Source organism: Pelobates fuscus, chromosome 6 (assembly GCF_036172605.1).
Source record: "Pelobates fuscus isolate aPelFus1 chromosome 6, aPelFus1.pri, whole genome shotgun sequence".
Classification (NCBI taxonomy): Eukaryota; Metazoa; Chordata; class Amphibia; order Anura; family Pelobatidae; genus Pelobates; species Pelobates fuscus.
In genome coordinates this window covers 269,005,812-269,018,789 of record NC_086322.1, presented here as the reverse complement: position 1 = coordinate 269,018,789, position 12,978 = coordinate 269,005,812, and the positions used below count along the sequence as shown (strand labels likewise).

The 12,978-nt window shown below is 48.8% G+C and overlaps 1 protein-coding gene across 1 annotated transcript in view; it reads right to left on the bottom strand.

The window, feature by feature from the left end:
- Window positions 1-12,978, bottom strand: part of LOC134566159 (bactericidal permeability-increasing protein-like) — a 124,452-nt gene that overhangs the window by 30,262 nt on the left and 81,212 nt on the right. Inside the window, exon 6 of the mRNA XM_063425863.1 lies at window positions 3,684-3,860. Coding sequence (XP_063281933.1) covers window positions 3,684-3,860 — 177 coding nt within the window. The remainder of the gene's footprint in view (window positions 1-3,683; window positions 3,861-12,978) is intronic.

The following is a 12,978-nucleotide window of genomic DNA, read 5'->3' as shown; positions in this document are numbered from 1 at the left end:
ATAGCTTAAGCTTTAGATTTAAAATAAATATTTTTTTTTCACTGTAACAGAAGAGCAGTCAGGGAACAGTCCCTATTCTGCTCTGTGTCAGTGTGTATCATGTCTCTGTGGACGGGGAACAGTCTCTATTCTGCTCTGTGTCAGTGTGTATCATTGTCTCTGTGGACGGTGAACAGTCTCTATTCTGCTCTGTGTCAGTGTGTATCATGGTCTCTGTGGACATGGAACAGTCTCTAATCTGCCCTGTGTCAGTGTGCATCAGGGGCTTTGAGGACAGGTGTCAATCCATACCTGCCAAGTGACCCTATGTAGGGGTAACAGTCCCTATTCTGCTCTGTGTCAGTGTGTATCATGGTCTCTGTGGACGGGGAACAGTCTCTATTCTGCTCTGTGTCAGTGTGTATCATGGACTCTGTGGACAGGGAACAGTCTCTATTCTGCTCTGTGTCAGTGTGTATCAGGGGCTTTGAGGACAGGTGTCAATCCATACCTGCCAAGTGACCCTATGTAGGGGGAACAGTCCCTATTCTGCTCTGTGTCAGTGTGTATCATGGTCTCTGTGGACGGGGAACAGTCTCTATTCTGCTCTGTGTCAGTGTGTATCATGGTCTCTGTGGACAGGGAACAGTCTCTATTCTGCTCTGTGTCAGTGTGTATCAGGGGCTTTGAGGACAGGTGTCAATCCATACCTGCCAAGTGACCCTATGTAGGGGGAACAGTCTCTATTCTGCTCTGTGTCAGTGTGTATCATGGTCTCTGTCGACAGGGAACAGTCTCTATTCTGCTCTGTGTCAGTGTGTATCAGGGGTTTTGAGGACAGGCGTCAATCCATATCTGCCAAGTGACCCTATGTAGGGGGAACAGTCCCTATTCTGCTCTGTGTATGTGTGTATCAGGGGTTTTGAGGACAGGTGTCAATTCATATCTGCCAAGTGACCCTATGTAGGGGGAACAGTCCCTATTCTGCTCTGTGTCAGTGTGTATCAGGGGTTTTGAGGACAGGTGTCAATCCATACCTGCCAAGTGACCCTATGTAGGGGGAACAGTCTCTATTCTGCTCTGTGTCAGTGTGTATCAGGGATCATTAGGATAGGTGTCAATCCATATCTGCCAAGTGACCCTATGTAGGGGGAACAGTCCCTATTCTGCTCTGTGTCAGTGTGTATCAGGGATTTGACTATCTTTATTCAGATTGAAAAATTACAATTCCATGTTTACTTTATCGTTTGTTTGATTTTTGTGAACCATATATAAACTACAAACAGCGTGAAAACTATAAAAACTCAAGTGGCCATGCTGATCAAATTAAATAGTATGCTTTACACAGCGTATAAGGGTGATGTCACAGCACAACGGGAATCTAACAGGGGAAGAGGTGAAAGTCATCCTCCCCCTCCCACGACCCCGCCATATCTCTATTCTGCTCTGTGTCAGTGTGTATCATGGTCTCTGAGGACGGGGAACAGTCTCTATTCTGCTCTGTGTCAGTGCGTATCAGGGGCTTTGAGGACAGGTGTCAATGTTAGGTGATTTCTGCCCTTTATGGATTAAAAGCAGACTCTGCATCAACTGTGCAATTTTCCATGGGAGTTTTGCCATGGATCCCCCTCCGGCATGCCACAGTCCAGGTGTTAGTCCCCTTGAAACAACTTTTCCATCACTTTTGTGGCCAGAAAGAGTCCCTGTTGGTTTTAAAATTCGCCTGCCCAGTGAAGTCAATGGCGGTTCGCGCGGTTCGCCGGTTCGCGAACATTTGCGGAAGTTCGCGTTGGCTGTTCGCGAACCGAAAATTTCGGGTTCGCGACAACACTAATCACAGGTGATTTTTGTATCTTTATTTAGACAGTGTTCATTTTTGATAGGTTTTTCATTTTAATATGAATGAATAAAAAGTGTTTTAATTACACAACATTTTTTACTGTATTATTTCTGGGTGCTAAAACCTTTTGGTCCACTGGTGGACCATCTCAAACAGACTGGTTCCACAATCTTATTTAAAGGTATAGTTTTCTGTAAAGGTTATATTACATAATGTTAAAGGACTTCTCACACCCAATAAATGCAGACAGTGGCAGATGTGGTGATTATGCAGGAGACACATTTTACTAGGTCTCGTACCCCGGCATATTGCAATGACATCTTTACCTCCCACTTTCATGCAGTGGTTCAGACCAGTTGCAATGGAGTCCCAATACTAATTCACAAAAGGTCCCTTTTGCATGTAAACCCATTAGCCATGATAAGTCAGATTCATGCTTTTATGGACCTCCCATCCAAAATGTCATCATAGGAGGGGATTTTAATGCGGCAATAAACCCCTCCCTGGATAGATCTGGGTTAGTGACTGGGGCATACCCTCCCTCTAGATAGCGCCTTCTAAGATTCCTTAAGACACCCACAACTTTTATGAAACTGGTGGATCCTAAACCCTACAGCATGGGACTACACATTCTACACATAATATGTAAGAATTGCACCCACTAAACTGTTAGGTCTCAGGCTCCATTCTCTCTGGAGCTTAAAGGTAATTGTACTAAGTTTTTCTCCCTTGCCAGTCCAATCTTGCTGTGGCTGGCCCTACCTTCATGGCTGAAATCATTAATCTTGATGGTCTCAGCCAATGCAACACTGTCCCATAGGAAAACGTTGGAAAGCTATGGCAGTGAATCATGTGCCAATTATTATTATTATTATTATTATTATTATTATTATTATTATTATTATGTTATTTATATAGCGCCATCAAATTCCGCAGCACTTTACAATGGGTGGACGAATGGACACTGATCACACACCTAAAATAACTTATAGCTCAATGTGCAACATACTGAATTTCTTTCTTCGGGTGAATATATGTTGTCAAAATAACTTTATTGCCAACTATCCTATATCTGTTTAGATCCATATCATTGCCCATTTACAGATCAATTAATAAGTGACAATTTGAGGGTAAAAGCAAAAATCCAATATATATATATATATTCAGGACTTAAAATGTCCTATTCTACTATTAAGATATTAAAATATAATTGCCACCTCCTCAGAGGCTATCATAGCTGATGATCTTAGTTCAATCAAGTGTTTTCACAAAGAGGCACTGAGACCTATGGCATATGCAGGCAATCACAGCACTCCACCAACCTGATGCATCTCATAGAGAAGCACTGATTATAATGCGTGTTATAATTATATGTGAGAAGCATCAGATGAGTTTGGCATCATGATAGAGTGCATGAGGACACCGAACGTCAAGAAATCATTAGTTTTTCAGTAGGAACTGCTTCTAGTGATTGTTTCTTTGACAGCCAAAAGAGGTGTTTTCTCTGACAAATGTAAATGTTGCAATTTCTCAGAATCTGTAATGTTTTATATGGACAGAGAAAGGAGGCCACATCTTTGTACCAAATTAACTATATAAAGATATAGTTGTTTTGGTGCTTAGAATGTCCATGTCATATAAGTTCCATAATGCCAAGTAGGTGGCACAGTAATTTTGATCTCAAGACATTCCACAGACATAATTGCAAACCAGTGATGCATTGATGGCAAACCTCTCCAGCTAAGGAGCATCTGTTTTTACCCCCCTCATTCAAATTTTGCAATTTGTGTCACAGTTTTTATGACATCTGCTGGAGAACTTTTTGACTAAATCCAAGTCTATCAAGATCACTCATTCCTCTCACCTGCTCATGTGTGAGAACCAGCTTTAAAGTATTCATTGTAAAGTAGTTTTTCCCTATAGAGTTAAAGAAGTATTCCGACAGTCCAATATAAACCATAGATGTTCTTTCATTGGGTAAATTTATATGGATTTCTGGAAAGAGATCATTCCGAGATGATCCAACAGGGTGAACGGATCCCTGAAATGAAACAAATCTGCTTTAGTGACCTTAAGATGCTTTTGCTATAATAGATTAAAAGGCCAACAAATTAAGGTAGACAAGTCAACGTCACATTATATCTTCAGATACAAACATACATATAATTTAAAACCTTAGAACATTACAACATAAAATATTTATTATTTGGGCAGTGTCCCTTTACACTGGTGAAAGACATGATAAGCTATGGCACTGGACAAGGTTCTGTAGGTTTGGTTTACGGCAGGAAATGATGCTTTCTCTGCTTGTTCCATTATTTCCATGAGCGCTTTGTAATTTAAAAGTTAACAAGTGACTGTCTCTGATAATTCGGAGTCAACTGTGTTACCTATGTCTCCTGGAAGTGTCTATAGATGCACCAAATATCTTTCTATTAAGACATTTCATGGAGTACCTTCATAACATCATAAGGCCACTTATATTTTATGGAATGCCAGATATTCAGAAATCCATGATCTTTAATGAAATCTTGACAACAGTTATATCTTTGATTTACAATCACTGGCCCGAGGTAACAAATCATGCTTAGTTCTGCATTCAAAAATGTATATTTGATGCCCAGCATACAATCCAATCAAGGAGCACAACCGTAAATATTAACAATTTCATTTAGATAGGTCCCAGAACAAGGTAAGAATTCTATGTCATTAAAACCTCAGATGAAACAACACGGGGGCAAGGTAAAATACAAGGATATTAAATTGTTAACTGGATATATTTATTTTTTTGATTACTTGATTTTTCTTTATTAAGTTTGTGCATATAGCGTTGACTATAGAGTTGATTTGCATCAAAGCTTTTTTTTTATTCATACTAATCAAAAACAAATAATTGCAACTATTCTTTTTAGAAAGTGTGGGTTAACATCGGCTGATATTTATCTTTCTGTTATTTCTGTTATTTTCTTTCAAAATCTATGCTCATGTAGGTGTATCATAACATAGATAATTATATAATTCCTATAAGCACCACTAGGTGGCACTATATATTGCCATATAATAATAACAATATTGTGTTTTGCAGCACTGTTTAACCCCTTAAGGACAGAGCTTCAGAAGCTTGTCTTTCACTTAATGACAACGGCATGTTTTGTAGCCCCATGTAGCTAGAGCGCAGCTAAGCGGAAAAAGGCCTTGACAGGGGTTAGGAGGCGGGCTTAGGAGGAAGTAAGCGAGGGTTGGAATTATGGGTAAGTGGGATTGGCTATTTAAATGAGCAGCCATTTTAGGTGAGTCATTCTAACTTCCTACCTGGTCGAGTTTGTGTTCACCTCGGGGAGCGCGGACTTTGCTTGGTCGGATTTCTTTTGTCTCCTCTGCAGGAACAATGGACGACGTGGAGCGTTTGCTGGAAGGGATCAGGTCGGCAGCACGGCATCAAGGTGTGGAATGGCTACGGGCACAGCTTGGCCCTGCCCTGGCGGAGGCGGCGGATCGGGACGGCGATGGCGGGAGACCGGTCCGGGCCCGGAGGCCCCCGAGGAGGCTAAGCCCGGGCGAGGGGCCCGGTGAAGTGGTACCCGGTAGCAGTGGAGTTCCAGTTTCGACCGGCAGCAGGCCCGGGAGCCGCGTGGTCGAGGCCTTGCCTCCCCGTGTGCGGACGGAGCCTCGGATGTGCACTAGGCGGCAAAGGGATATCGTGGACGGGGGCGCGGCTGCTAGCAGGTCGGAGGCGGCCGGGCGGCCCCCTGGTGCTTCGAGACCCACGGAGGGGAGGCCCAGGAGGGCTTCCCCCCCTTCGGACAGCGGAGACGATGAGGAGGCTGGATCCGGGAGACCACATGGCAGGCATCAGGCAAGTGCAGAGGGCTCAGGTCGGGGCCCTCTTGGCGGGAAGGTTGTTCGGGGGAGCTCTGCCACTGGGGGGGGGCGGGAGTAAGCCGGTTGGGGGTACACAGGCCTTAGTGGGAAAGGGGGAGGGCCCTGGGGCCCCGAAGAGAAAATGTGGCTCTAAAGGAGTAAGTTCTAAGGGTGGTAGGGGTTCCCGGGAGGGGGCCAGGTCAGACAGAGGGTCTCCCGTAGGGGTGGTGGGTAGTTCGGGGCCATCGGGGTCTGGCAAGCAAGGGGTCAGAGGTAAAGGGGTGGGGGAGGGGGTTTCGGAGGTAGCTAGGCATGGGCGTAGGGTAGGCCGGGAGTCGGGTCTTTCCGTAGTGGAGGGGCGCAGGGAGGGCCCGGGTTCCAGGAGTAGTAGTGACAGTCCCTCGCCCGTTAGATCTCTGGGGTCCCGGGATGCTCGGGGGCGGTCGGGTCGGCACTGCTCCCCCTCGGATAGCTCAGCAGGGGAAGGTGCGGCAGCCCCTCGGTATGGACAGCAGGGGCGGCTTGCTGGTAGAGACGGGAGGAGTCGTAGCCCCAGGGGTTCCCGGGTGCCACGTGGTGGTAGAGGTCAGCGGGAGGCTTCGGTGCAGAGCAGGCGCTCCCGGGGTCGGGACGGGAGGGGAGTGGATGTTCGTTACCCCCTACCCAGGACTTCTTCTCCTTGTCCTAGATTTCGGAGCCGTTCTGCTTCCTCACAGGCTGGGCACCGGGTGGGCTCCCCGGTCGGCGAGATGGCGGCGGAAGTTCCTCTTCCCGGACGTCAGGCGATCTGTACTGCAGCCCCCACCGCTCCGGTGTCGGGGGGCTTGGCCGGTGAGTCCAGTGGGTCACTACACTCTAGCGCACTAGTTACCACACTTCAGGCACTACTCCACTCATTGGGGGCGGGGGGTGACACTAGCGGCGTTGGTCAGGTGTGGGCTCCGGGTGCAGTGGCTTCAGGTTCTCGGATCCGGGATTCCGCGGGGCCTAGTTCGGGCGGGGATTTGGTGGTGCCGCAGGACGTAGGGGAGGTTGGGAGCGAAAGGGCTGAGTTGTCCGGGGGTATCCCCGACGCGGCTAGGCAGCACGCGTACGTATCTTTTGCGGGCCCACTGGGGGTCCATTTGAAACAGGACGTGAAGGATAAGATTTGGAAGGGCGAGTTCTGTGAGATTTTCTCCCTCCTCCCGTTAGAGGACTTCATTGACCTCAAGGAGGAGGATAAGAAGGATGAGAAAAAAGAGGAGGAGGAGAAGAGGAAGCGGTACCGCAAGATACCGAAGTCCTTCGGTAATTGGTTGCGGGCTTTTTGTGTGCTGGCTAGCGTGCTCGGCGAGAAATCGCCGGGGTTGTGCTCGTCTTTGTTCTGCTATTTGGATGGCATTTGGGAGGCGTACCGGACTTACGGGGGGTTGGCATGGTGGAGGTACGACGAGCAGTTTCGGCAGCGGCTGGCGGCTAACCCGGGTATGCGGTGGGACCAAATGGACCTGCCGCTCTGGATGAAGCTAATGATGGCGCAAAAAGCGCAGCCCTTTCAGAGCTCGGCCGGCGCCAGGGGGCAGTCCGCCTCGTCGGCCACCTTACAAAAGGGCTTATGCTGGCTCTATAACGAGGGCCAATGCAAATGGGGAGCCTCCTGTCGTTTCAAGCATGAGTGCTCCGGCTGCGGGGGAGCTCATGGGCTCAACCGCTGCTTTAAGAAGGGTAAGTCCGGAGGCGCCGGCGCGCCTGTCGCGCCGGGGGGAGGGGGTGCATCCGCTTCCCCTGGGCCTAACCCCAGTGAAGCTAAGCGCGATGGAGCCGTGGCTAGGCCGCTACGGTAACAGGGCGGACGCTGCGGTGCTCCTGGCGGGGTTTGCGGTGGGGTTCTTTATTCCGTTTCAGGAGCGACGAGGGGGTCAAGGGAGGCTGCGCAACCTGAAGTCTGTGGCGGACTTCCCGGATGTGGTTAGGGAAAAGCTGGGCAAAGAAGTCGGACTGGGCCGCATGGCAGGCCCATTTGTAGTGCCTCCGCTGGAGGGCCTGCGGGTTTCCCCACTTGGGGTGGTCCCCAAGAAGGAGCCGGGTAAATTTAGACTCATTCACCATCTCTCATACCCGAAAGGGGAGTCGGTGAATGACGGTATTCATAAGGAATTGTGCTCGGTGTCATATGCATCTTTCGACCGGGCGGTCGATTTGGTCCGGCGGGCCGGGCATGGGGCCCTGATGGCTAAGGTGGACATCGAGGCCGCGTTCCGGCTGCTACCGGTCCACCGGGACTGTCATCACCTGCTGGGGTGTTTCTTTGAAGGGGCCTACTTCGTGGACTTGTGTCTGCCCATGGGCTGTTCCATTTCGTGCTCCTATTTTGAGAAATTCAGCACTTTTCTCGAATGGGTGATACGGGTGGAAGCGGGGAGTCGTCTTATTGTACATTATCTAGATGATTTTCTGTGTGTGGGACCGGCCGGTTCCCTGGATTGCCTGCGCCTGCTGCGGACGGTTGAGTGGGTGGCGGGCCAATTTGGGGTTCCGCTGGCGGCGGATAAGACCGAGGGCCCGACCACGTGTCTGAGTTTTCTAGGTCTGGAGATTGACTCTGGGAGGGGAGAATGTCGGCTGCCCCAGGATAAGCTGGCAAGGCTTCGGGGGGCGGTGGCTGCCGTTGCGGGGGCACGCAAGGTGACTCTGGTGCAGCTACAGTCTTTGATTGGGTTGCTCAATTTTGCGTGTCGGGTCATCCCGATGGGAAGGGTGTTTAGTCGCAGCTTGTCGGCCGCTACAGCGGGGGTTAGATCCCCGCACCATTTCGTACGGGTGTCGGCGGCCATGCGAGCGGACTTGGGCATCTGGGATGCCTTCTTGCGGGATTTTAATGGGACGGTGTTGTTCCGGCAGGAGGGCCAGTCGTCGGCCGAGCTGGAGCTTTTTACGGATGCTTCGGGCAGTATAGGCTTTGGGGCATATTTCGGGGGCTCCTGGTGTGCGGAGCGGTGGCCGGACTCTTGGGGTTCGAGCCCTCTTATGCGCAACTTGGCTTTCTTGGAGTTGTTCCCGTTGGTCGTTGCAGTAGCGTTATGGGGTGACAGGCTGCGGGATCGGAAAGTGGTAATTTTCTCGGATAACATGGCGGTGGTTCACGCGGTGAATCGCCAGTCGGCGGCCTCAAAGCCGGTGGTTCAGCTGCTTAGGCGACTGGTATTGCTGTGTATGTCCCGAAATGTTGTTTTTCGCGCGCGCCATGTTCCCGGCTATTTGAATGAGGTGGCTAATGCTCTATCTCGTTTTCAGTGGTCCCGTTTCTGGCTGGCGGCGCCGGGGGCATCGAAGGAAGGGCTGGCTTGCCCGGACGAGATTTGGCAGCTGGGGGCGTCCTGCTTGGAGGACTCGTGAAGGCTTCTCTGGCACCGGCCACTTGGGCCTCGTACAGTAAGGTTTGGGGCTTGTGGGAACGGTCACTGGAGGGGTTGGCCATGGACAGCGGGGAGGCCCTGCGGGACGCTTTCTTGTGGTACACCTGTCAGTTGCTGACAAAAGGGCCGTCCCCTGCCGTGGTGGACAGATCCATGGCGGCTATGGCGTTTTGGTTTCGGTGGCATGGGAAGGAGGACTTTACCAAGACCTTCGTCATCAGGCAAGCCCTGAAGGGTTATCGCAAGGGGCGCAGGGCGCCGGATACCAGGCGCCCGGTGTCGGTGCGGCTGCTGGGGGACTTGGTGGGTATATTGCATGAGGTTTGTTTTGATGGGTTTGAGGCTTTACTGTTTAAAGTAGCGTTTGTTTTGGCGTTTTTTGGGGCATTCCGAGTAGGGGAATTGGTGAGTGCTAGTAAACTGGCGCAGGGGGGCCTGCAATTGTCGGGGGTCCGTATCCTGGATAGGAAGGTGGTGGTGCACCTTGGCAGGTCCAAAACGGACGTCCGCGGCGTGGGCCGGGACGTGACACTGGGGGCCCTGCCAGGCTCGGCTTTGTGCCCGGTGGCTGCTACGGTGGAGTATCTGGCGCGGAGGCCAGCGGTGGGGGGCTCCTTATTGGTGCATGCTGACGGATCGTCCCTTTCTCGGTTCCAGTTCACGAAAGTTTTTCGGTTGGGCTTGGGCAGGTTGGGGCTTCAAGCTGCACGATTTGGGACGCACTCGTTCCGTATTGGGGCGGCCACGGAGGCCGCACGGTTGGGATTGGGGGACGAGGTGGTGAAGAGGATCGGGAGGTGGGAATCGGTAAGATTCCGCTCCTATGTCCGATTGGGTCTATTGGATTAATGGCATGGGACTGTTTCGTAATTCAAAAAAAAAAAAAAAATGTAGAACCATCAAATTCAAATGGTTTTGTGTTATGATGTGAGGGGTTAATGGCTATGTTGGGTTGTTTCGCTATGTTGGTTGGGGATGGGGTAGGGGTCTCTGTTGGACTTCCCTCATCATTTGTTTTCTCCCCCCAGGGCGTGTGGCATGGATCGTGGGCCATTCGTTTGTCTTCTGGGCCGAGAGGAGGGCCGCAGCTCGAGCACAAGGCCAGCAGCTGGGTTTTCCGAGAGGCCAGTTGGCAGTTCGTTGGTTTGGGTATCGGGGTTTTTGCTGGGGGGATGTTTGTGGGAAACTGTTTGGGATGCTGGCAGCAGGGTACTCGCCAGACGTGCTGGTTTTACATGTGGGGGGAAATGACCTGGGCCTTACGCCGCAGCGCCGGCTGGTGAAGTGGATGAAGCAGGACATTAATAAGTTAAGGGGCCTGCTTCCGGGGGTACTGTTGGTCTGGTCTGAGATTGTCCCGCGGCGCCGGTGGCGGCACGCTCGGGATCTGGGGGCTATGGAGAGGTGCAGGAAGAAGGTGAATAGCTTGATGGCAAGCTTTGTGCGGAAAGTAGGGGGCGTAGTGGTACGGCACCTGGAGTTGGAGGAAGGGTTGCCAGGATACTACCGCTCGGATGGTGTTCACCTCTCGGATGTGGGTTTGGACCTGCTCAACTTGGGTTGGCAGGATGGTATAAGGATGGCTCTGTTTCTTCGGGGTGGCGGAGCTCAGACAGCTTAAGGGGTCAAGGTCTGAGCTTGTGGCGGGACGGGGAGCTGAAGGAGAGGAAATAGGCTCCCCTGGATGAACGTGAGGTGGAATAAACAGATTGTGGTCATCGGTGGTTGAGAGGTTTCGAGTCCTGGAGGTGGCTCAGAACCTGGTGGGGCAGGGGTATCCGGGTATACCCCTGCCGTGGTTAATGGTGGTTGGCACTTTGATATAAAGTTGGTGTATGTTATAATTATGTATATATGTGTTATTATATGGGGGTCATTGCCTTTTGTATGGTAGCCGAAGGAACAGGATGCGAGGGGGCGGAGTATGGGGGGCAATGACCCATGTTTACCTGTTAATTTATTATCGATATTATTATTATTATTATTATTATTATTATTATAATTATTGGTTAATAAAGCTGTGGACAAATTTCCCCATACTACTTAGTGTCTGTGTATTATTGGGTTAGGTTATGGGGGTGGTTTGTCCTGGATTCCGACTGCCCAAATGGCGACTATAGACCTGTCATGTAGCCCCATGTAGCTAGAGCGCAGCTAAGCAGAAAAAGGCCTTGACAGGGGTTAGGAGGCGGGCTTAGGAGGAAGTAAGCGAGGGTTGGAATTATGGGTAAGTGGGATTGGCTATTTAAATGAGCAGCCATTTTAGGTGAGTCATTCTAACTTCCTACCTGGTCGAGTTTGTCCCACCCACCCTCCCTTTGTTTGTTTCGTGTTTATTTAACCCGTTTCTTTCACAGCGGCGGGACGGGGAGCTGAAGGAGAGGAAATAGGCTCCCCTGGATGAACGTGAGGTGGAATAAACAGATTGTGGTCATCGGTGGTTGAGAGGTTTCGAGTCCTGGAGGTGGCTCAGAACCTGGTGGGGCAGGGGTATCCGGGTATACCCCTGCCGTGGTTAATGGTGGTTGGCACTTTGATATAAAGTTGGTGTATGTTATAATTATGTATATATGTGTTATTATATGGGGGTCATTGCCTTTTGTATGGTAGCCGAAGGAACAGGATGCGAGGGGGCGGAGTATGGGGGGCAATGACCCATGTTTACCTGTTAATTTATTATCGATATTATTATTATTATTATTATTATTATTATTATAATTATTGGTTAATAAAGCTGTGGACAAATTTCCCCATACTACTTAGTGTCTGTGTATTATTGGGTTAGGTTATGGGGGTGGTTTGTCCTGGATTCCGACTGCCCAAATGGCGACTATAGACCTGTCATGCATTTTTTGCTATTTGCGTTCAACTGCAATTTGCTTTTTACTTATTCATTGCACCGACACATATTATATACCGTTTTTTAAAGGACAGAAAGGGCTTTAATTTGATGTAACACATATATATATAAATGCTTATTTATTATTAAAAAAATACAGAAATATGCAAAAAAATGAATTTTTGTGTGTTTTTTTTACAGTTTTTGCCATAATAATGTGTACATAATTAGTGCAGGTTAAGGAAAGTAATTAAAAATAAATTCATTTAGTTGTTCTGAATTACAGAATATATAATGTGTCTGGGATTTTCAGTTTTTTTTGGTAGTTACAGGTCACAAAGCACAAGGAGTAAAATACACTTTTTATGTGGAGCGATTTTAGAATTTGGTATGTTTGTCTTGTAAGCCTAATAGCCATAAAAGAAAACAAAATTGCCACACAAAAGTATATATTTATATAAAGTAGACACCCCAGGCTATTTACCTAAGGTTGTTTTGACACTTTCTACGTAGCCATTTTACCGCCAACCTCTGCTAAATATTGGAGTAAAATTGTGTTTTTTGGGGGTTTTCGCACACAAACTTATAACAAAGAACTTCTCATGTGTATTTTGTAAAGTTGGTGTGTGCTATTCCTGTACAAAGTTTTATTATGTGTTCAGTTACTTCTGCTGAGTACAACGGTACCCCCATTGTATGTCTTTGGCACTATTTCGTGAAGCTACAGTGCCATATAGGAGACCTGTCCTTTTCAGTATTCACAGTAGAATTTTGAGAGACGGATTTAATGAGCCTATGCTTCCATTTGGGGTATTATAACAGTCTGTCTGTTCGAAAAAAAAACCCAAAGGCCTACCATTTGTAAAAGTAGACACTCCAGGGTATCTCATAAGGTGCATATTGTGCCTTAACATGCCCCCATTTTTTTACCAATACATGCCAAAGTATGTGGTAAAAAATAATTTTGTGCATTTTTTACATATGGATTGCATTTGTGCTGGGCATTTTGTATATTTCACATGTGCCACTAAGTTCAAACCCCCCAAATTATGTTCAGCTAA